Raw genomic sequence first — 24,883 nt, forward strand, 5'->3', positions numbered from 1 at the left:
TGAAGTCCACGTAGTGAGGTGACACTGAGTGGCGGCACCACGTAGTGAGGCGTCCTGCAAGACCTTGGCCAGAAGAAAAGGAGCGCGTCCGGGAGCGCCGGCAGCTTCCCCTTGCTCCTGGCAACGGGCTCCGGCTTGACTGAGGGAACCATCTCCAGGCCGGAGGTGGAAGTTCGCTCTGTGACCTGGATTAACGCCTTTGAAACTATAATGAATTCTTCCATGAGGACTAAAACCAGGCATGGGTGACCTGTAGATGTAAGTTTTAATAAGAGTGTAGAGCGCAGCGCCCAGCGCTCGGCGGGCGCGCTGTGTCAGGGTTCGGGGGCGGCCCTGTCCGGCCCTCAGCCCAACACATCCCTGCGCCGGACAACGCCAGCTGCAAACAGTGCTATCCAATAACAGCACTGGCACTAACAGGACCAGGGATATGTACCGAAAAGTAATTCCAGCTTGGAAGAGCAGAAATAAAGCTCAGGAAAAGACCAGGGTTTGGGTTTGGGTCTCCGGGGGCTGTTTGCGGACGGGAGCCCACGGGCAGGTGCGTGCTGTCCGCTGCGGTTGTGCAGCGTTCCGGCGCGGGACCCGTTCGTGGAGGAAAGGCTTTGGTGCCACCGCAGGCGACAGTGAGGTGACAGCCGAGAGGTTCACGAAGGCTGGAGTCACGCAGCGCCCTGCCGGGGTCCGGCCTGCCACAGCCCGCCGCGGCGGGGACTCGAACCCAGGACTCCCAGCTCCGCTCCAGAACCGGCGCTCATCGCTGCTCGGACCGCGCTCCCTGCGCATGCGCCAGGATCTGTCACTGACCCCCCGGCCTCTCTCCGGGACTGTTCCACTAGCCGGTGTGGGGGGGAACGACCTCAGGCGCTGCGTGGAACGAAGGGCCGGCCCTCGGCCCCGCCGCGCCGTGCGCAGCGTGCCCGCAGCGCACCCCCCCGGCGCTGCGGCGCGGTGGTGCGTGCGGCGGGGGGCGGGCCGGTTGCCCAGGTGAGCGCGCGAGCGCGGCCCGCCCCGCGCGGCCCCGTCAGCGCTGCCAGCGTGGAGCGGCCGGGGCAGCGCCGGGCCCGCGGCCATGGACGGCTCGCTGGAGAAGGTCTGCGGGGCCGGGAGCGGGGCCGCGAGCGGGGCCGCGAGCGGCGGGTGCGCTGGGGCCGGGGCCGCGGGGAGGGGCGCGGGCCGGCGGCGGCCGGGGTTCGGTGCGCGGCGGTGCCCCAGGGCTGAGGCGGCTTTGCCTGCCGGAGCTTTGGGGCAGCAGCGGAGCCCCCGGGCGTGTCCCCCTCGGCCCCCACAGCCGTCGGTGTGACCGGCATCCGTGTCCGGTGTCCTGGACCTGGGGTGGATAACTATCAGGAAAAAAAAAAAAAAAATGGAGCTTATTTCCTGTCACTGTTGGCCTTCAGCAGCGTAGGAGAGGAAATGTTACTAAATAAATTATTACTTTACCCATTTTTTAAATTGAAGTGGAGGCGTTGCTGCGCTGTGTTTGCTCGGTGCGGTGTGGAAAGCAAACACTGTCCGTGCAGACCGCGGGTCCCGGGCGGAGCCGGGATCGCCGCCTGCCCCGCACCTGCGCGGGGCCGCCCGAGCCGTGCGGACTGCCTCGGGAGCAGCGAGCGCTTCGTGTGCTCACGGCTTTCCGCGCACACGCCCCTCCTTGGCCATCGCTGTGGGCAGCATGCTCGGTTTTATTGATCCTTGCGCTGGTCCTGAGGAGCTTGAATGGGATGTGCTCCAGCGGAATGGTCGGGAGGTTTAGGAAGTATCAAAAAAATGGATGTATTTCAAGCTTTCTGAAGAATACAGTGTTACAGAGTGTTTGTTAGTGTTTAAAAGCTTCTGTTCTTTACTCGCGCGACTCTTCCTTGTTCTGAAAAAATTTACTTAAGTAAAATTTTGTTGGAATAGTTTGGAGTATGCTGTCTATGAACTGGACTCAAAGAAAACACTGGTGTGATACAGGGTTATTGAAAGAAGGTGCATTAGTATAGGGCAAGTGTAGTACTGGCCAAGCTCGTTGCTTGACTAGTTCATCATAAGAATATGATTAACTATTATCAATAAAGACAATGTAAGAATGAAATACCTAAAAGATGTCCATATTTTGATTATTCTTGATGTGAGGAATATCTGTAATGGTCAAAAACTTGTCTGATTTTTCCATTTATGCAGATAGATATGTCAAGAGTTATCATTTGGTTTACTTCCTCTCTTGTTTATCAGGGCTTTTTTCCACATGTGTGATGAAAGACGTATTCTCAGTACAATAAAATGCCATAATACAATTATGGTCTTCTAGACACTTAGAAGTGAGTGCCCTCCTGGATTAGTCTTTGGTTAAGATTGTGGTAAATCTGTACAATTTGCAGTTTATCAAGTCTTGAGCATGACATGTCAGAATTCTTCTCCCCTAAATATATTGAAAATTCCTCCAAGCTGGGATACTTTTTTCTGCAGAGAATGTCTGTCCACTTATCTCATGGACATTATTTAAGCATTATCATAATAGATTTGGGACTGACTTCTGTTTGAACCATGGAGTCTCTCCTTGCTGTGTATTTCTGCAGGGTGCCAGTGATGTGATAAATACTTTCTAACTTGTATTAACATTTGTTGCAACTTTGTATTTTCATAGCCATTTTGGTCCAATCACCCAATGAGCTGTAATGCAGTCACATTAGGTGACTGCAGTCTTTAGGGTCTTGCAAATGGAAAAAGACTTTTAGCAGATGAAAAACTTCCTGAGAATTCAAAACATTGCACAATAGGATTGCTTAGTGAAAATCATTGTAGAATCTGACTCACAGATGTGCAGACCTCTTGGTTTGATTTTACAAATTAACTTTATTTCAGCAGAGTTATTTTTGCATTATTTTTTAAGATATTGTGTGTCATATGTTATATAATTAAGAATAATTTTGTCTGAAATTCAGAAATCTTTTGTTGGGCTGATTTGTTTAAATAATTCTGAAATCTGTGTTAGATTTCAGAAGTTTGCCTTAACAGAACTATTTTTTTCCCATTTGGATTTTGATAGAAGTGACCAATCTTCTGAAGGAATTTAAATTTCAAGTTAGGTGACTTTGTCAGTGGTAAAATAGTGCAAATTCTTTCCTTGTAATTTATTGCTATCTCTACAGCAGTACTTTCCCTAAACATGAAAAAATCTGTTTTGCTTCTTGCTCAGCCTGTGGCTCTTTTTTGCTTCTTTGCTGTTTACCACAACATCCTGGTAAGTTTACAGAAAACTCTGGCAGCAGAACTGCATTAAGGTCCTGGCACATGTCAAGGGAATAAATAAAGATTAAAAGAGTGAATATATATAAGCAGAAGCCTTGTGATGATACAATGCCATTTTTATTCAAGCCAAACAGTCATGAAATGTCTTTTTTTTGTTATCTTAAACTTTTCTTACCCTAGAGAATAAAAACAACATTCTTTTGTCTGAAGAATACTGACATTGTTTGAGATTAATTTACTGTTGAGAAGAGGTTTTGGTTTTTTATGGTAAAACTTTCTTTTAAGGTGTTACAGTAATGTAGTGGGAAAATGAGCTCCCATGAAACAGGGAATGAGCTACACCTGTGAGTTGCTTCTCACAACATTAGTTTATGTAAACTGTTTAAAATTCATCCCTTTATTTCATTAGGAGTACAACCTACAGAAATGCAAAACCAAGATTGGAAAACATTGGTATAGAAGCAGCATTCTCCCTTTTGAATTTGCAATTAATTTTCAGTCTTATCACAGTTGGAGAATGGCCCCTTATCCTCTCCCCACTTGCCAAGTGGCTCCAAGGTGTGACGTTCTGCCTATTAAATCATAAACAGTTCACAGTTCAAAGTACTTCATAAAATAGTAACAGATGAGTTACAGAATAGGGAGGTGACTACAATCAAAGCTATTGCAGGATAACCTTAGGGAGTTGGATTAACTCATTGGAAGGCAATGAATGATAGAAGTGGAAGCAGGCTGAGTGAGGTATGTCAGGGCTGAGGGAGGCAGGAGGTGCTGGGATATGAATGGACACCTGAAAGAAAAACCATGGCTGGTGCCTCCCTGGAGCTTGGAAGGATTTGTGTGTTTTGTAACTGCCCTGGCCAAAGGCTGCCTGTGATCCAGGGAAAGGACTGAGTGCAGGAACTTCCTGCAGCTGCTTTAACCCCCCAAACACCTGTGCTGTCCTGTGGTTCAGGAGGGAGTGTTCAAGAACTCCTCCTACAGTTGTTTTGAAAAACAATTCAAGACCATGAAAAAAATACTCTGTTTATTACTGTTTTTGTTATTCAAGTGTGTTCAGAAACCTTTATTAACTTAATGGTTTGTTGCTGCAACTTTGCCACACCTATTTTTCTTGCTGCTGCTTCCCAGCTCCATGGCCTTACTGATGTGAGCAGAGGAGGGACACACAGAAAGTTCAGCATGCAGCAGGTTAAAGGTGGGCTGCTTCTCCTTCCAGAATTCAGAGGACAAATCAAGCTGCTGCATACCCACTTAGCAACTGGGAAAAATCAGAAGGAATTAATTTTCCAATTTAGCCAATATCAGAATTCAGATGCAATGGATTTCATAGCAATTTTTTTTGGAGCTTAGTGTAACTTAGGAGTTTTAAAGCTGTGTTTTATGTAGTTATTCTTATTGGCAGAAGGGTTTCCTGTGTGTGTAATTAGTGAGTGAGACAGGATGAGTCACAAGGTAAGGATGTGCAGTTTTAAACATCTGATGTCATTTCAGATGGTGAATTTTATGTTAGTTGCAAACAAAGGCAGCTCAGAGCCCTTTTTATAATGTCTCTACATCTTGACTCTTCATTTACAACGGATCTGAATTTTTGCATGTGGTAACTAAGGAAGGTTCAAACAAGTAACTGCCTTCCAGCTGTTGATGTTTTATGACAGCCTGAATTCAATGATGTGAGATAATCACAATCAGTAGATTGTGGTCGTTTACTCTCCTAAGGGCTTGCAGGAGCAAAACTGATTTTTTTTTTCTGAACTTCTTTCCAGAGTTTCTTTGACTCGATGTAACTCTGGAAGCCACTCAAAATGTATGAACATATTGCCACAGATCAGATTTATATTTTTCCTTTGGTTATGTCTTTTTTCTTCTGAGTATTGAATGCTTGCAGTGTGTGTTGGGTTTTTTTAATCTATGATGAGGTCTGGAACTTTTTGTATTTGTACTGCTTTGTCACTTAGTGCTTAATTAGGTTGTGGTCCTCATACCTGGTGGTTTTTGTACAAGTCAGTGTAAAAGTGTAAGAACCTATTTATTGCTGAATGCTGGGATTTCTAATAGTAAAATATTACTAAGTTCTTGCTCTATTCTTTTGTTCTTCCCCCAGACATTGTTACTGGCTGCTTCCAAAGCCACAGAATAGAGAATTGTCAGTCTTGCTCTGATCACTGTGCCCATGCCTGGCTACTGATTATTTCAGCCATCTACCACTTGCTGTAATAGGAGTTAAATCTCAAAATATTTGGTTAAAAATAGTCTTTGAACATATGGTAACTCTCAACTTAATTTTTTTTTTCCTTTCTTGATCAGTCCTCTGGATGAAAATAGTGTAAAATCCTCATGTAAATGAACCCCACTACCTTCTGTGATTAAATTTGCTTTTGTGTCTGCATCTAAGTGAATGTGTTTGCTTGTGGGATTTTTTTTTAAATAACCCTTGTCCCTCCCCGTGTCCCCCCAGCCTTCGCAGCAGCCTGCAGGGGTAACCACCAGAGTCTTTGGTACCTGGGTGATGGCTTGGTGTTGAATTTTTGGAGGTTATGCAGAAGCAGAGACTCTGTAATGAGGTCACCTGAGTATCTCAGGGGTTTTGCTGTCTAACGTGATGGGGCTTAGCAGTGGTGCTGCCTTCTCCCCTCACACTGGGGTATATTTATTTTTCAAATATAGGTAAATCAGGATCTGCCAGATAACACCTTCCACATTCCCTGGAAGCTTCAAATAGCATCTAATCCTTCAATGGATAAATGCTCCTGTCCAGGTGTCTGGTGTCAGTGTCACAAGCTTCTGTCAGGCCTCTTGGGTTAAAGTTTATGAAAGAGACTTCTTCAGAGCCAGAGCAGTTCTTTGGAAAATACTTTGAGCTTGTCATCGGTTCAGGGCAAATAAGTTCCATGATTTTTAAACTCTTCCATCCTGGCAGTATCTGTGGTTACCTGATTTCAGCAGTGAGATTGGGATTTTTGGCCTGTTCTGTGCAGCTGGAGGATAATTGCTGCATGTCAGCCTCTCTTAGCTGCCCACTTCAGGTTAGTTTCACTCTTTTGTCTACATAAGGGGAATTTCTCCAATTAATTAAGATTATAAACACTGGTTTAAAGGTACAAGAAATAGGAAAAAATAGATTTACAAGGGTATTTGGGTTGGGTGTTTTCTCATCTCTTTTGAAAATTCCCATTGTAAAAGTCTGCTGGGGAAATGACAGGGTACAATACAATTTTATTTCTCATCTAGGGCAGTCTGAAATACCTTTTTTGTCTTTCTGGATCCAAATGTTGTGTTTTTAACCTCTTCTAGGATTTATTACATTGTAGAGACAGTAGTAAGACAAAAGGGTTTTGATCTTTTCTTGAAAGTTGCATTCTTTTTCTTAAAAGATGGTGGACCCTACTCTAGCAGAAATGGGGAAGAATCTGAATGAAGCAATGAAGATGCTAGAAGACAATCAGAGGTGTGTGCAAAGCATACAATAAAAAACAATAGCTGTTTGTGCTAAGGGGAGGATTATTTGTGCCACTGGCATTAAACAGAGACACCCCTCATTTTCCTGTAGTTTAAGGTCATATTGTCATTCTCAATCTTACACCTATACAAATCATCTTTATTTCCATTTTTAAAGTAAATGTATACATATTTATGTATGCTCTCTATTACCCAAAACAAGTCTGTTTTTCAAAGTTAGGATTTATTTTTTATTATTGCAGTGCCAGCAATTTTTGAATCCTGTATATATGAGATTCTTCTCTAAGCTTTCTGTTAAAGAACTGAAAACCCCAACAACTTGGGAACTCTTTACTTCAGTCTGAACTAAACTTTTGTGTTGATCTTATCCGATTTATTCCTGAACCTGTTGTCAGTGAAATAGATATGTCAGTATGCATTTCTACAAGTCAAAGTCAGTTACATATTTGATGTTATCAGAAACTATATGCAGATTTTATTCTGTGTCTTTAACTTAGGAAAGCGGAGGAAGAAAATGAAAAGAAATATGCACGGAAGGATATTCCTGGACCACTCCAAGGCAGGTAGGCAGCAGCAATTTTTAGATAATGCTCTTTTCAAGATCTTAAATTACACATAGCATGTTTGTCTTCCAAGCAACTTGCATGAATGGAAAAGTTAACATTTTTCAGGCATCATAATAAACTTTTTCCCATACTCACATAGGGGAAAAAAAGTAATACTGTAATCATACCAATTATTTTCATTCTCATGTAGAAAAGATAAAAAAACATTACTTGTCACTGGTGACTGAAATTTTGAGTTCTTGGAATCTGATGAAGTAGTGGTGTCTACAGCTGTGATTGAGACTTAAAGTAAATAAAAACTTCTATTGAAATAAAGTACCCAGATTAAAAAAGAAACAAACAAACCTTGAGACTGGTAAGGTATAAAACAGCAAAAAACAAACAAACAAAAACCACCAAACCCCAAAAACCTCCTGCCTTTTCAGCACAACTGTCTTTAGAAATTCAACAGAGTTTTTGTCTATAAGGCAGGCAGGACCATTGTGCCTGAAATGAAGATTTAAATTGGTTGTGTCTTGTGTAGGAGGTGATCCTGCAGGAGTTTGGCTGTGTAGCAATAAGAATTCAATGTTGGCAAGTCAGGCTTTTCAGATTAAATTTTCAGGTATCAGTGGATTTGTTTTTCTGAGTCTCCTACTATAAGCAAGTAGGGTTTTGAATTGATTCAGCATACTCATGTTTGTGATCAGTTTTTCTGAGACCAAGGAAGCATTTCTGCTCCTGTACTCAGCATTCAGTAAAACTGGAGTCTCCCAGGTGGCCTCTTTTAGATGCTGGTATTTACCTGTCTGTGTCTCTTTAATGTAGTTTGTTTCCCCTCCCAGTGGCCAGGATATGGTGAGCATACTCCAATTGGTTCAGAACTTAATGCATGGAGAAGAGGAAGAGGAAACTTCACAGTCCTACAGGTGAGGCCAATATCAGTTACTGAATGTGGAAGACACCTGATTTTTTTAATATTCTGATCACTATAGAAGTTATTCACTTAATTTTAAGTTCTATATATGTTTCGGTATATATAATTTCTCTATATATTTTAGTATATATACTTATATGCATAAGTATATATATATATAATGTATTTTAAAGTGTAAAATATTGTGCAACCAGGTAACTTTTTAAAGGCACCTTACATTGTATAGTGAAGCAGAATAATGCATGAGGCTTGGCTTTCTTAAAATAACAAAGCTTCCATTACTAATTGCTAAATTGACTTATACAAGGGAAATGTTTCTCATGCGACAGCTCATTTTTTCCACTTCCTCAAAGTTAAGTCTTAAAGTATTGAATACTAATAGATTTTTCTCATGTATCTCTGTAGATTTTAAAATGAAAGGAAATAAAATTTGTTTCCACTTTTCAGTAAAATGGAAATAGTACTAGCTGATTTGCAGAGGATTATTGAAAACTAACATTCAAAAAATATGTTCAAGATTTAAAAAAGACTCCAAAAAAAACAATAAATAAATAAAAAACACCAAACAAAAAAACCCTAACAAAGAAAAGCAGTGACTCTAAAAATAGTAATATAAGTGTCCTGAGTTTTCTGTGCATAGGAGAGAAGACTTTCAAGTCCCAGGGCAGATAAGGTGCTTAGTTCCAGCTGATGTTGGCTGGCTCAAAAGCAGGAGTTGTTCCTGTGAGCAGCTGGGCTGAGTGAACTGCTCTGTGTGCACTGGCAGCTTATTGTGACACACAGGAGAGTCTGTGATATACTGCACTTCTCTTTGCTAAATATTTAAATTGCAAGTCAACCAATTCTGCCAGTCTGCATTAAAAATCCGGAAAGCCCATATTTCTGTAATGGCCATGACTTGGGTTTGATTGGCAATTCTTCTGTTCTGGCTTGCAGACTTCAGAACGTTGGTGAACAGGGTCACATGGCTCTACTGGGACATAGTTTGGCTGCTTATATATCTGTGCTGGGCAGGGAAAGACTGAGAAAACTTACAACAAGGATCCTTTCTGACACTACTCTCTGGCTCTGCAGGCTTTTCAGGTGAGTCTCTGGGAATAACTTGTGTGACAAGGTAGTGCTAATGTTTAAAAATTGATGTGACTCAACTGAGGAGGTCAACTAAAGAAACGGTGTCACAAACTTAGAAATCCTTGGAAGGTCTGAAACACAACTTTAACCTAGCCTGAAGAATATTAGGTTGCATTATCTATAAAATTAGCAGTCCAGAATTTAAATCTATATTAAAACCAGAGTGAAGCCTTTTGTGTGTTTCCTCCCACACTCCACTTTTAGTAAGCAAGATTTTGAACTTTCTAAAGGCAATCTTAAAGGAACACAGATGTTTCTTTCTTTCTTACTCTGAGTCTAAATGAAAATATATACTAGGCTTCTCTCATTGTTAATCTTAGCCTGTCTTGTAAAAGTTTTCTTTTAATCTAGTTTAACCTGGGAAAATAGAAGGTTTTGTATTATCTTCTCCATCCTGTGGCAAGCTGTTTTGTTGGTCAGTGTTACTTTTGTCCTTACACTGAGTGTTGGTTTCGTTGCTCATATTTACTTGGCTTTTCTTGCAGGTATGAAAATGGATCAGCCTATTATCATGAAGATGATCGTGAAGGTCTCCTAAAGATCTGTCGGCTTGTAATTCACACCCGCTATGAAGATTATACACTCGAGGGGTTTAATGTGCTCTACACTAAGCAGCCTGTCATATACATCAGTTCTGCAGCCAGAACAGGCCTGGGCCAAGCTCTCTGCAATCAGGTAAAGTCAGTCAACGGGGTTTTAGCTGCAATTAGAACCTGCCTGGCTTCATACTGCCTGCATAGCTTTGGAGATTTTGGCAACTTATTTTTCCTTGTGGTGAAAATAGCAGCAAAGGAAGCAGAGTCCATACTGGGCATAATGTTAGCTGTAGTGGACCATACATTTAAAATAAAACAATTTGTCTGGGAAAAATACTTTGAGTTTTTATTTACAGCCTGCGTTTCACAGCAGTGATACAGTGGGAGGAAGAGAAATTTTCTGAATATTTCCAGTGAAAGGATCCTGCGTGCTAACTTACTAAAAAATGAGTGATTGTTTCTAGGTTGCATTGTGATTTACATAAGCTGTTGGTCATGTGAGATAGACCTGAGCCAAACATACACAATTTGTCCTGTGCTTTTTCCTTATTAATTTGATTATGAGTTTTAGCAGAAAACTTACTTTATAATGTAATATTAAGGTTTCTATTGTCACACTGGGTTTTGTGTCACTCTGTATTTGTGAGCACATGAAAAGAGTATTTCTCAGTTGAAATTCCATCATTTCTGTTGCAGTTAGGGCTGCCCCTTTCCTGCATGTGCCGTGTGCCTTGTAACACTATGTTTGGATCTCAGCACCAAATGGTAAGTTTGTCCTCCCTGGGAGCTCTTTCTGTGCTTTGGTTGGTTTTTAAGCCTCATTAAATGAATATCAAGTATGCTGTTTGGAAAAGCTGTTAATGCATTTACTTTTTCAACTTCTAAGTCTTCTGTGTTAAAGCTGTGTGAATCATATATGGAAATTTTTTAAAAGCAGTTTGTATCTTGGTCTTGTCATTTGCAAAATATTTTAATGACTTTTAAGTAAAGTGCTTTTTAGTGCAAGATTTCAAGAATAGGAGTAGTTGGAGTACTTTCACAAACTACATGGTGTATTTGTGTTTTATTTTTCATAAATGCTTTATTCAGGTTATTTTGCCTTTGAGAGGAAGAAAGTGCATGCCAAAACCAAAGACCTTGAGAATGTTTCAGAATTCAGAAGGCTGTTCATTTTCAATCTCAATGTGTTTTACCAGTTCAGCAGAAACAATTCATTGTTTGACAATCATTGTTTTCTTACTGATACCAGGATGTTGCTTTGTTGGACAGACTGATTAAAGATGATGTTGAGTTTGGAAAACTGCCTTTGTTGCTTGTGGCCAATGCTGGTAAGTGCCGTGGACAATCAATCACAAAAACCCCCATGCTACTTCATGAATACATATACAATAAAAGCAAAAAATATATTTTCCTAAGCAGCTTAGTGGTTGCATATCAAGAAATATCAGGAAATATGTTAATGAACACAAAATAATTATCTATCCAAAGGGGATTTTATTTAACTGATTCAAATTTAGATTGTGCTGTTACAGTTCTGCATGTGTCAGTTGATTTATTAATATGACTATAACTTACTTTAGTGAGTGCAGATCTCTTCTTAAAAATCAGTTTTACATTAACGCTTGAGAATTTTTTGATGGATGTGCCATCAACTTTAGCTTGAAAAGTTATATTTTTCTTCTAGTTAATTAAACACATGTAAAAAAATTGCTTTAATTATGTATGGGGGAGGTGACTGTTACTTGCCTGGGACCTGGAAAGTGATCTGAGATCAGTTCAAGAGGCTGATTTCGTAGAGCCTCAGTGCAGGCTGATCCTCTGTCACTGCCTTTTCCCTGCTCCACCCAGGGACTCCAGGTGCTGGGCACACAGACAAGCTGGGCCGGCTGAAGGAGCTCTGTGAGCAGTACAAGATGTGGCTCCATGTGGAAGGGTATGGAACTGGAGACTTACTGCTCTAGAACTGTGCTCATTAAAGAGTCTGACTAATAGACACCATCTAATTTAACAGCTCACAGAGAGCCATAGGGCCAACTTTAGTTTGGTCGTAGTAAGCATTTTATATGGTTTTAATTTTGTTATTGTGAGATAGAAATTGATTTACATACACAGGAAGAATAAATTGGAGATGTAATTTCAGCACAGATTAATGATCACTTTATTCAGATGGTAATCTTATCTGCCCTTGCTTTGAAGAGCTTGAAAATTAATAAAAAGACCTTATAGGCCAGGGAGGGCTAAAAACACCTAAGTCAGGGAGGGCATCATACAGTGGTTTTGAGAATGAAATGGCACTTTAATGAAGGTTGTCAAGAAGGCTGCAGCAAGAGCAGTGCATAACACAATTGGGAGGGGGATTAAATCAAGAAGAAAAATAAATTCCAAGAACTTAGCCAATGTCAGTGAAGACTCCAGTGCTCTAAGATTACATTTTTTGAAGCTGAAATAAGGGCAGTTTCTCTTGGTATTTTGTAGAATAGCTGTATTTGCATACAATTTATTTCTGATACCAAATTGATGCTAAATTATGGATACAACCTTGGGTGATGATTTCACCAAATGTTGGACTGAAAATTTTTAGAACAAAGTAGATTTTTACTTTTGAGTTTTCAGTCGCAGAATACCAAGTAGTAACATCTCCTGCATTGTTAATGAAAAATAAATGAACAAAAATTACCTCCCTTTATACATCAGTATGAAGTATGTAAACTCCAGATTAAAATGCTGTCTCAATACATATTTAATATATGCTAAACCAGCTTTTTTTTTCCAGCGTGAATCTGGCAACTTTGGCTTTGGGTTATGTCTCCTCTTCTGTACTGGTATGTTTCACTATATCTAGAAACTTTAAAATATGCTTGTGTAAGGTTAATCAAAATATATGGATGGCTTATATTGTGCTTATTGTAATAGGCTGCAACCAAATGTGACAGCATGACTCTGACTCTGGGTTCCTGGCTGGGGCTCCCAGCAGTGCCTGCAGTGACTCTGTACAGACACGAGGATCCATCCTTGGTATGCTCAGATTCTCACTCACCATTCTCCAGATCCCGGGCTTCTGATTCTGATCACAGTGTGCTGCCATGTTCTTCAGAAGCATCTAAACTATAATCCCCAAAGCTGACAAAGTGGCAGCATTGCAGAGAAGTTAACAGTGTTAACTAAAGTCTGTTTTCCTCCTCAGTCCTTGGCAGCTGGGCTGACCTCGAGCCAGCCCGTGGAGAAGCTCCGTGCCCTGCCCCTGTGGCTCTCCCTGCAGTACCTGGGCCACGATGGCATTGTGGAGAGGATCAAACATGCCTCACAACTGGTGAGCAGCAGCTCAGCAGGGATTTTTGACAGCTCTTGACAGATCTTTCTGGTTGTTGTGACGTGTTGTAGAAAACTCAAATACTGTTGACAGTATAACACTGGGTCATATTGTTACACCCACGATGAAAGCACAGGAAAATGTTTGAGGGAGGGTTTGTGCTTTTACTATTAGATTGTATGTATATTTTTATAAATGAGGGAAAAAAAGTCTTTGTTCTTCCTAGACAGTGAAATAACATAATAATTTCCTTCTTTATCACTTCTCTGAACTATTTGTGCTTGAAAGCTCTTCAGAGAGACTTTATTTTCCTACTCAGTATTGTATTGATTTAAATAATAGTAAATTTACTTTTAGTAAAAAGGACTTCAAGACATTTCTTGAGGTACAAGTGCACTATGTTTGGGGTCCTTATTTTAGTAAAGGTTAAGGTCCAATATAACATGTTAGTTACAAAATGCTGTGCTTATATGCAAAATATTGTTTCTTAAAGGACACATTTTGTAGTCAGGATTTTACTAAACCCAGAAAATACTTTTCTATTATATTCCAAATTGGCAAATTAAAACTGGATGAGTCTGACTTGTTGGAGGGGTTTACTCAAAAATTGTGATTGTTTAATGTTTTTCAGAATAACTTTAAATTTGTGAAACTGTATTTCTCTCTTCCATTTGTTCTCCTTCTGCTCTGGTCTTCTAGAGTCAAAGGCTGCTGGAAAACTTGAAAAACCTGGATTTCATTAAAACCTCGGTACAATCTGTTTTTAATACTTTGGTTGTATATCTTAGTTTCTGCCTGTTATGATAACAATAACTTTGACTAGAATAAATTACTAAAAATCTTATGTTAATCATAACCATTGTTTTGGAGACGCTTGGGATCTTTCTGATTAAGGTCTGGTGTTCAGTGAAAGCTCATGGCTTGGTTGTGTGTGACCTCTGGACCGTGTTTGTTCCATGCACCCATGGGAGTGCAGAAGAGCATCCAGAAGTTGTGTTCAAAGCTTGATTTAATTCCATTTAGAACATGGGGTTTCTCCATAATACATCTATGAAACCAGTTTCCCTAAGTGTCTCTAATATATTCTGGCTGCATATTACCCTGCTGTTGAGATTATATTGTGAACCCTGTGATATTGTACACAAAAATTATCCCAGCTGTGGTTTCTACACTAGAAATAGGTTTAGAAATCACAGCTAGTGTATTAATTCCAAATGCAGTTCCTGTGAGATGTCCTGTACAACAGGGATTGGTTATTTTACTCTGACCCTCATCCCGAATTTTAGTTGATATTTGATGTATAGAAAATTTAGACGGCTTAGTGAGTAAGCTGTAGAATATTAATGGCCTTGGGAGCTCAAGTTACTGTATCGCTTATCCTCATACTCAAATAAATCTTGGATTTTTAGGATTATGAAATGTAGCCTCAGACTGTCTCCAGAAGTAGCCAGTCCATTTCTCCAAAGCAGGAGCAATCAAAATCTTACTTTTCCTGCTGGAACTTTCTTGATGTTTCCCAATCATTCTGGGGTGATTTTCAAGAGAGCTCAAGCTTTGCTCAGCAGTGTAAGGAATTGTACATGGTGTTAAATCTTTAAAAAAGCAGGGGAAAATAATTTTTTTCTTTTAAGGTTGAAGATGAACTGAGTTCGCCAGTGGTGGTTTTCAAGTTTTTCCAGGAATATTCAAATAGAGGTATGCTATGTATTTAAAACCAAACAATGACCAAAAAAATACTCCTCTCTATATAGTACTTTAAACTACTAATCCATCAAATGAATTTGAGATAAATGTGATGTAATGCAGTTCTCTCATGTCATATGCTTTTAAAAGGTTGTGAATGCTGGTCACAATCTGTGACAAATCATACACATGATAGCTTCTTTTTTTAGACAGACTGCAGTGTTTTAAATTTTCATAACAAGTAATTTTCTGCCTTCTTGAATGAGAAGATTTGCATAGGATTTTGATCTTGGGAGCAGATGATGGAAGTCTCTTAAAGCTGCAGGCTGAGTATGAGTGTACTGGTGGGGAGAGAATTTGGTTTGTTCAGGTTCCTTGTTCCTTTCAAACATTTCATAGCTTGTGGCAAGCACTATAATGCTGTGGTTTGCTGATTACAGTTCCTGTTGCAATAATCTTAAAAGCAGCAGAACACATTGGGAACAGCTCTGGAAATGCTGTCACAGGTATTGGATATTTGCAGCCTCCTGTGACAGGATTTTGCTTTGTGAAAACACTGGTTGCTTTCCATTGGGGCATTTTAACCTCAAAACTCAGAAGTATTTTACTGGTTTGAGTTTTTTTTAAACTATTACATTCAAATGTTTTACTTCCAGTATTTATGGTGTTCAACATATTTTTACAAAAACATCCATGTTCATCTGCTCCAGGCCCAGTACATGGTGTAGATGTGTTACATTAGCTAGGAAACATCATTGTATTTTATCTAAATTTTAGGTTGCATTTTACTTAAGTAAATAAAACCCCACTTCTGTGATTCTTGTGTCTTTGGTTCAGATCAGACCTCACATGCTGCACAGGCCTCAACTATTCAGCACCCCATAATGAGCAACGAAAGGCACATTTATGACACCTTCAATCAGTGGGTAAGAATGGATGCTTTTTTCTTTAGGGAAGGAGAGTGGCAGTGGAGTGGTTCAGGGGGACATCAGGAGCTTTAAACCCTTTGTTATAGTTTGAAAGATATTCTTCATCTGATTTCCTTTGCAAAACTTGTGGCTGTTTAAAACATTCATTTGCTCTGAAGCAAAGTTTCTTTCACATATCTGATCATTTTACACATAATTAATAGTGAAATCATTCCTGAATATTAAGCTGTTGGTTGTTCCCTTGGTATTGTGGGAGTATGTGTGAACTTCAGAATTCTTTTAAATCAGCCAACTGCTGTATTGCCAATGTCTGTGTATTCTTGAACAGACAGCTGTCTTATCCAGCTCTTGAGTTAATTCTAGAAGCCTGTGCTGGCAGAGCTGAGCACATGCCTGGTTCGGATCCCTTGTGCAGTAATGGTGGCACACCTAATAGCAATGACAATTTTGAAGAAAATTCTGACTTGTAACACTTGCAGCTTATCCCAAATTTCCATGATTTTAAGGATCTGTTGAACTCGGTTATCTCACCCACAGGGTGTAGGATTTTGGTGCAAGAACTGATTTTGAGAGAAAACTGTGTCCATGGAGCCATGCCCTGTCCAGTTCCCTAACTGTGCCTTGTCCCTGCAGCTGGGAGAGCAGCTGGCACAGCTGGTTCCTGCCAGTGGAGTCGATGTGGTGGAACTGGAGGATGAAGGCACGTGCGTGCGCTTCAGCCCACTCATGACTTCTGCAGGTAACATTCCCTCAGTCAGCCCCTTATGCCATTCCCCAGCAAAGCCCAGCATTTACAACAATCTCCTGGGCTAAAAGCAGATGTGCTCAGTAAGCTCCTCAGAATATTCTGCTGTGGAGAGGATTTTCTTATAAACAAACCAAAACCACCTCATTTTGCTGCAGCTCAGCACTGGGTACATTAATGGGAACCCAGCTGTTGTGGGTCACACTGCCTCCCTATCTCCTGGTTACGTTTTAAACTCATTAGGAAAAGCAGTTAAATTCCTTCCCTCAACTGCTTAACACCAGATGCCTGAACTTTCTACACAGGTATTTCAACACTGCAATGGTGCTTGTGTTCAAAACACAGCTATGTAGCTGGAATAATTACTTACTACGCCTCCAGGGTTTTCTATGACTACTGATGGAGGGGGGAAAAAAACAATCTGTGTTTTGGAAAGCAGAAGCACAGAGCAGTGTGCAGGGCTCAGGGGGTGCACAGGATCTCCTGTTGGCTTGTTTGGGATGAGGGGCATAGGCTGTAGCACAGCTGACACTCATGAGAGATGGTCCTGGTGTACACAGAACAGCAGATTTTTAGAAGAAAATTGCTTGGTGATGCTGTGATGTTTTGTTTTAAACCAACATGGAAGCTAATTCATGTCCAGCTGGGTTATGGGAAGAGGATGTTTGTGGGTTTTTTTTAATGCTAGCTACTGATGTAATGTAAAAGGGTATTGTAACATATCCTTATGAATTTGTAACATAAGAAAAATCCTTTATTCATTTTTATGAAATCCTTACTTCCTTTCATTTTGATGTATCAGTGCATAGATAACTGAACCAAAAATCCACTTACATAGACTAAGATATTCACTACTATCTGTAAATTATATTTGTGATTAACTTGCAGAGCAGCTCCTTTATAAATCCCTAGTTCAGACATTTGTGTCACATCCATCACACTTATCACACACTAACCCTTCTGCTCTGCAGTTTTAGGTACTGAAATACAAGACATTGATCACTTGGTAGACTGCTTAAAAATGAAGATTCCGGTGTTGACAAGCACGCTGCAGCTGAGAGAGGAGTTTGAGCAAGAAGTGAGAGGAACAACTAGCCTGTTGTATATTGAAGATCTTGGCTGGCCAGGGTTAGGTGTTGTAAGGTAAATTATTTCCTTCATGCTGTGTTTGCAAGCACTGTGCTTGAGCAGACAGGACCATGTGCTCTCTTCAGTGGTCATTTAGATGTTTCATTTGCTGATTATTATCTGGCTTTGCACCCAGTTGAAGCTTTTGAGTGCTTTTTAGGAAATTGCCTTTATAAAGTAATTTTTTTTTATTAATTCTTAAAGAAAAGCTGAAGAGCTGCTTTGGGCACCAGTTGTAATACTGGAAGCAGTGTGTGTATGGGTGGGATATGTAATGAGCAAGTGCATTCCACTGTCATTAGCCAAGCATAATTTCTATTTTTATCAATAATGACACTCACTGATATGCTGAATAGACTTTTAAAAACCCTCCAGGTATCTGTTCTGATCATTTGATGCAGCCCTCTGGGAAGGATTCTATATAGTCAAAACAGTTCAGGTGTAATCAACATAGGAACCAGAAATCTATTGTGTTGAGTTTGCAGCAGCAAGCTCAGCCCACCCCCTAGTCCTTGATGACAAATGCCAATAAACTTGCTGGTAGAAGCTGTAATGTTCTGAGGTTGTTGTTTGTAAAATACAGGAATTTGTAGAAATGTACTAAATGTGTAGGTGCTTTTGTATGTACTGTAGAGTGAATTTACTATCTTTTGGCTTGGTTTGAAGGTACAACTATCACAGTGATGAGAAGAATGATGACAAACAAGAAGAGCTAGAAAAAATCAATACAGAACTTCTGAAAAAGTTAAATGAGCTGGAGTCGGATCTCACTTTTTCTTTGGGTAACTGCACTATTTAAAGAATTTATCTTCAAGCTAGTAGTCATTCTCCTAGCTGTGCTAGAATGATTTGATGGGTCATTATAATGCAGAATGAGCTGCTGCCCATGTGATTATTGCAGAAGGAACACCTGTAACTATTCCTTCTTCCCCTGTGTTTTGGTTCAGGAGTGCTCATCAGGTGAGTTGTTCTCAGAAATCCTTGTGAAAACTGATGTGTGGGCAACTAGACCAAGAAGGGTTCATTGCCAGAAAGAAAAAAAGCTGCAGCATTCCTGTGTGTAAACAGAGCCTTCTGGATCTAGTGGAAAGCAGATCTCGTTCCAAACCCACTGGCACTGATGACTTCACTGCTCTCTGTGGCTCAATTAAAAGCTTTAGATGATTTTTGTGATAATTAGCAACACTTTCACATTTACACAGTGCCACATGATAGCTGGAAGTATTAATTTACTTATTCAGAACTCTGATAATTTTCTAATCAGCTGTCAAAATTAAGTGTCCTATGGTTGTGGAACCAAATAATCTGTAAATGGCTGAAAGCTAAGGAGTTTAAAGCATATTCAGCACTGATATTTATAACACAACTCCTTGTCTGTATAAAATATCCACTGTTTTTCTTGCTCAGGTTATGTTTCCTGTCTTTGAAAACCCCCAGGGCTGAACTTTCTTGGCCTGCATAATTTGTACCCACACAGATCCTGCCCTTAGGTACTGGAGGGGGGTGTGTACTGGGATTTCCAGATTCACAAGCACGAGTGCTGCAGCCCTTGCAGGATTGCAGATTTGTTCAGCACAAAGATCTGTCTCTCCCTGTGCCCCCAGGTCCGGAATTCGGAGGGCAGAAGAACTGTGTTTACATTGGCATGGTCACGGAGGATCTGGATGTGTCAGAGTTGGTTGAAACTATTATAGCAACAGGCAGAGAAATCGAAGAAAATTCAAGAGTATGTATTAATAACTCACAAAATATTGAAATACCTTTTTTCCTCCCCTTTCATATTGGCTTCAGGACATGGTTTTGTTCATTGTGAAAGTAAAACTTGTGCTTACCCACCAGAGTTTTATTTACTTTGGAAGGAATAATCTGTGTCTACATACAGAGAGTTATGGATTATGTTATTGTGAGGATCTCTGGATTTGTGTTCATAGTCCTGTGCAATAGTTCTATGAAAACCTTCAGTAGTACTTAAGTAGCCTCATTTCATCACTCAGATTTTAAGCTGTCAAAAAACAAAAGTGAAGGTGTAAGTTGATTGTGAGCTGGTGTTTCTCTTCACTGCTAGATGTGGTGAGATTGAGATTCTTTATATACCAGCTTTAAAATAAGACTATGCACTATATGTGAAAAACTTTTAATTGGTGTCTTAAACCCAGAAATTACAAGTTACCTGTTGAAGTAATAAAGCTGATGATGCAACTTCTATTTGTCAAAGTACTTAACTGAATGGAGTTCTCCAAATGTTCTCTAAAATAGAATTCTTAAGTAACCTGCATTATATCTGTCCTTTCATCCTGCTAGTGTTGGGCATTTAATTTTCTTACCTCAAAAATAAATAGAATTTCAGAAATCCTTTGCCTATTTCTGCTCATGGGAATATGTTGATTATGGCAATGAATTTTCTTCTAGCAGTGACTTCCTGCCCACTCTGGACTCCCTGTGCTGCTTGGAGGGTGACATGAGGAATATTTTGTCTCTAGAGCACCTTCAGTTTTTTAACTGTTGTAGTGGAGAGGTTGGAACTGAATGGACCCCTCGGGTTCTGAAGGCTCCAGGGAGGAACAGAGTAGTGGAGGATTCAGAAGGGTGCAGTCCTTGGGACCAGCTGCAGTAAATCTGTGGATCTTCACCATTTGATCCAAGGCTGGGAAGCGGAACCCATTTGTGAATGCCCCTTGCTCGGCTCAGATGAAGAGGGTTGGTACAAGAAGGAGGATTTTACAAAAAACCCACATCAGTCCAGCCTGCCCTGAGCCATGCAGTAAAAGCACTGAAAGGCAGGACCAAAACTGAAGATGACTGGGCCAGAATCACAGTGGTTCTTCCTGGTACTCTGAATTCCACCCCACTGCCCTCCCTCCTGTACCCAGGGACTACCACGGGTCTTGAGCAGCCATGAGGCTCAGTTCCTGGCTGGCCTCTCCCTGAGGGCAAAGGAGCAGCTTCCTCTTTTTCCTTTTATTAGCTGACAGGAACACAAATTTTAGGCATTTTGGAGGAAATGCCTGTCCTTGTGCAATGTTAAAACCAACATTAATATATGGCAATTGGCATTTGTCTCGCACAAAGATGTAGCTTCTTGGATTTGTTTCTTCCTTGTCCCTGCTGCTGTCCCAGTAAGCTGCCTGCCCTTTGCAGTATAAAACACTGCTGCTGCTGGCCTGGGCTGCCACAGGATCAGTGGCAGTTCTTTATGAGAGCAGGAAGACAAGCTGGCACATAGGCTGACACGTAACTTGTTACTGTGAGGCTGATTTAAGTCCTAGGTGTTTCTAGGAATCAAAATATACTCTATAAACATAAACATTCTTCCCAGACATTTTTATTTGAGGATCATTTATATGCTAAGCAGGTTTTCAAGAATTTGGGTCATAGGCTCATTTCTAAGTGTAAAAAAAAAAGTACTATTCCTGTTTAAAATTACATTATTTCCTCTGGGTTTATGTGTTAAAAAATCCTGCAGTCAGCATGTACGTTCTTTAATTTGTAGTCATAATGAAATAAAGATTGTCACATACTGTCTTAAATTGGAAAGGTATCTGTCTACCCTGTCTCCATCCTGAAAACCTGAACTAAAAAGACAGTTTCAAGTCCAAATAATACATATCCTTATTTCTGGGTTTTATTAGCTGTTGGAAAACATGACTGAAGTTGTTAGAAAAGGGATACAGGAAGCACAGCTTCAGCTTCAGAAAGCAAATGAAGAGCGACTGCTGGAAGAGGTGAGGCCACAAACACCAGCCCTGTGGTACCCTGAGGTAACTCATCCCCTGGGGGGCTCTTCTCACCAGTGTTGGGTTGTGCTTTGCAGGGGCTGCTGCGACAGATTCCAGTGGTGGGCTCTGTGCTGAACTGGTTTTCTCCCTTCCAAGCCTTGCCCAAGGGAAGGACGTTCAATTTGACAGCAGGTAGGGCTTGGGGCACCTGCAGCTGTGTCATGCTGGCACTGAGACTGTTCAGTTCTGTGCTAGTTTGATCATGAGTGACATAATCCACCCTCAGGATGTACAAGAGCATGCTTTGCACTATTTCTGTAACACCCCGTAAGAATCTTCTTCTCTCTTGTACAGTTTACATTTTGTTCTAGCACGTTGAATCATGTTAAAAAAAAAGCCATGATAGAGGGATCATTCCTGTGACCTCTAGCTGCATATCCTGGAGGAGTTTGGGGGGGTAAATATGTCAGGTGGGGGTAGCTTGGTCTGAGCACATCACTCCTCACGTGAGTGCACCTGCATCCTCTCCTGTGCTTCCAGGGCACTCGTGTTCCACAGTGCCCCTGAACAGGATGTCTGCCTGGAATCCTGATAAGTGCTGGTCTGTGTGCTAAACTGCATGTCCAGCAAGTGGAGGACAGCTTAAAGCCAGCTGGGGCCTGGCATCAATTGGGCTGTGTGGGAAACAGTAGTAAATGGAATGGTGCAATGTGGAAGACTATTTTCCTCTCAGATTTGTACTTTGTGTCTGGAGATGGATGCAGAAAGAGCCGCCTATAAGCTTTTACATCAGTGAGACTGATGTACCAACATAATACTTCCTGAAATTATAAATTTGCACTGTAGTAGTACTGTGGCAATCACGGAAATGAACACTCCTGGGCTCAGCAGAGTATCTGGCACACCCAGGACAGTGGCCCAGTCTGTGTGTCTGTACCCTGCAGAGAAAGCTTCCTGCTGTGTTCAGGGCCTTGGTGACTCTGGATGCACCAAGTGGCAGGTTCTTAGAGCAGAGAACAGCCCATTCCCCTGGGAATGCTGATCCTGCATGGCTGGATACCCTTCCTGGCAGCTGGGAAGGTGTCACATGCCCAGGGCTGGAAGGAAATGGGACTACAGAGTGTAGCAGTGGTGTGAAATGAGGGTGGGGGGAAACAATTCACTCCTGAAGTCTCAGCACTCACATCCCTGGGTTCTCAGAAATGCATCACCCCCATGTGAGTTTGAACTCAAATACTGCCATTTCACAAGTTTTAGTCAACTTTTTTTTGTTTTCTAACTTGCAGGCTCTCTAGAATCCACAGAATCTATGTATGTATCAAAGGCCCAAGGAACAGGCAGCACTCCACCAGCAACTCCCACTTCCAGCCTTGCAAAACAAAGACTTCCTGGTAAGTTTTTGTGTCTGAGGTTAATTTCTAAAACTTCCATGACACAGGAAGACCCACATGATTTTTCATCTTTTGGAACATCTGGAACTAAAGCTCATCTTCTACCACCTTAAAAATCTTTAAGTGCCCATGGCACTGAACCCCAAGCTGTTCTCTTCCCAACATGTTCTTCCTGGGACTACAGAAAGTTGTCCCATTAACTGACAACTGCCCAGGAAGTCTGGAATCTTCCTGTAGGATATTAAGAAGTTATTGAGCTTTAAAGATTAACAGGTAAGCAGGCCAGAAGTTTTATTTCAAATCAAAGCCTGATAACGTGTAGTCACATACTTCAGCAGCTGCATTTCTGTTGCTACCAAACATTTTGTGGCCTAAGCCATTCTGAGGTGAAGGTATGTTAAATCTACGGCACTCTGCATAGTTGTATTAGTAATCAATGCTAATTTGCCTGGCAGGAACCCCGATTTTAACTCACCTTTTGGGTTGATGGCTTCCAGCCTATGACTTTTGAGTGCAGTTGTTTAACCTGGAATGATTTCAGTTTGTAAGCAGGCAGCTTGGCTTCAGCTCAGTTTTCTCTGTCTCTGCATACACAGGATACAGTAACAGGTGCTATTACTTTGCAGACCTGTCTGGGGCTATGTTCAGGGTCCAAAGTAGCAGGCAAACAAAACCTACTTCTCTGCTGTTAAAAAATTCCAATACTTCTTCCTTTGAAACTGAATTTGTGCACACCACTGTTTCTATTTGCTGCCTTTGTGGGTACTGAATGTTTTAAACACTTCACAGGTCAGAAAGCTTTCAAAAGGTCTCTGAGAAGCTCTGATGGGTTCAGTGAGACCAGTTCCATCAGCCACTGTGAAGATCTGGACAAGCAGGATCAGAGATCCCCAAAGCTCTCTCCTGGCCAAGAGCAAGGACCTTTGGAGAGGGAAAGAGCAGAGGAGCAGAAGGAGGTGGCACAGGCAAAGACAGACATTGAGGACATTCACAGTGACAAATCACCACCAGACTGCACCAAGGCAGAGGACCAAGCAAGTCAAAGATAAAATCCAGAGTGTGGATTTCAGACTGTGCTGAGGAAGCCCCTGCCCAGGGAGGCAGGCTGGTAACGATGCATTGAAGATGTGAACAGTGCCACACACAGTACAGTAATAACTACTGTAACTTATTAACTGGGATTTTGCACAAATATCCATTCCCTCCCCTGGGACAGAGATTTGTCTTATTGTACACTTGTTACAGTTGCTTTAATCCTCTCCATGTTAGTGTCACCAAAGCTGTAGTGAAATTTATTGAGTACTCATGAACGTTTGTAAAAGCACTTGGCAGTTATCATTCCTGAAGGAATCCACGCATGATAAATTGCTAACTAACCACTCAGCCATGCACATGATGAAAAATACAGTTGCACCCAATAATTATAAAATTATCTTATGTTACTATACTTTATAAAAAACTGCCAGTTGTTCACCCTTTTAGTATTTAAAATTCAGTTTAGGCTCTCCTGCAAAACTTCACCTGAAGTCACCCTAGTTCTGTGTTGCTTCTTTTCTGTTACCTTAGCCACAGCCTGCCCCAGAGCTGTGGGGTGGGGGGCACTGGGGAGGGAGGGACAGGTGCCCTGTGGATGGGAGTCACTGAGGAGCACTGGGCCGTCACCCCTTTGTTCCTGCTCTTGTACCACTTCACCCCCAGCTGCAGCCCTGGGTACGGTGGGACAGAGTTAGTGAATTTTCAGCCTTCTAGAAAGCAATAGTGCCTCTGCATGCCTGGCCAGCTTCCTACCCTGCCCTGGGAAGGAGCACAAGGCACTGTTACTTTCCTTTGCACGGCATTTACACACCAAATACTGAACATGTTCATGCAGTGTAACTGGAGTTCTGTTATGTATTTTTAAAGATAGCTGTAGTAAAGCTTGAAAAACCAATACATGTGATGGTTACGACACTTATTTTTTGAATAGCATTAACTTACCTATGATAGGAATTGCACAGAGTCAAAAGAAATTATTTAGGTTATTTACATACAGCACAACTTCAGAGTGTTTGGGACTACTTAATGCACAAGCAAAGCTTTGAATAAATCAAAATCCGAAGTGTAAAAGCGTCTTCCCCCAAATCATCTTAATCACTT

The 24,883-nt window shown here is 41.2% G+C and overlaps 1 protein-coding gene across 3 annotated transcripts; it reads left to right on the forward strand.

Annotated features, from left to right (window-relative positions):
- Positions 1–851: 851 nt before the first annotated feature.
- On the forward strand, positions 852–24,677 carry PDXDC1 (pyridoxal dependent decarboxylase domain containing 1). Of its 3 annotated transcripts, none has more exons than XM_085592365.1 (23): positions 852–987; positions 6,612–6,685; positions 7,194–7,259; positions 8,087–8,170; positions 9,115–9,261; positions 9,795–9,984; positions 10,542–10,610; positions 11,095–11,173; positions 11,694–11,778; positions 12,619–12,667; positions 12,759–12,860; positions 13,030–13,155; positions 13,855–13,905; positions 14,787–14,850; positions 15,676–15,764; positions 16,401–16,506; positions 17,484–17,655; positions 18,307–18,422; positions 19,245–19,366; positions 21,270–21,362; positions 21,452–21,548; positions 22,643–22,747; positions 23,537–24,677. In XM_085592365.1, the coding sequence occupies exons 2-23, from the start codon at positions 6,612–6,614 to the stop codon at positions 23,794–23,796; spliced, it is 2,346 nt and encodes a 781-aa protein (XP_085448491.1). In that variant the 5' UTR covers positions 852–987; the 3' UTR covers positions 23,797–24,677. The 3 variants fall into 3 exon arrangements, with proteins under 3 accessions (XP_085448491.1, XP_021395505.3, XP_085448490.1); XM_021539830.4 differs by having other exon boundaries at positions 959–1,093; XM_085592364.1 differs by lacking the exon at positions 852–987 and adding an exon at positions 998–1,093 and having other exon boundaries at positions 8,070–8,170.
- The last annotated feature ends 206 nt before the right edge of the window (positions 24,678–24,883 follow it).

Source organism: Lonchura striata, chromosome 14 (assembly GCF_050655825.1).
Source record: "Lonchura striata isolate lonStrDom1 chromosome 14, ASM5065582v1, whole genome shotgun sequence".
Taxonomy (NCBI): Eukaryota; Metazoa; Chordata; class Aves; order Passeriformes; family Estrildidae; genus Lonchura; species Lonchura striata.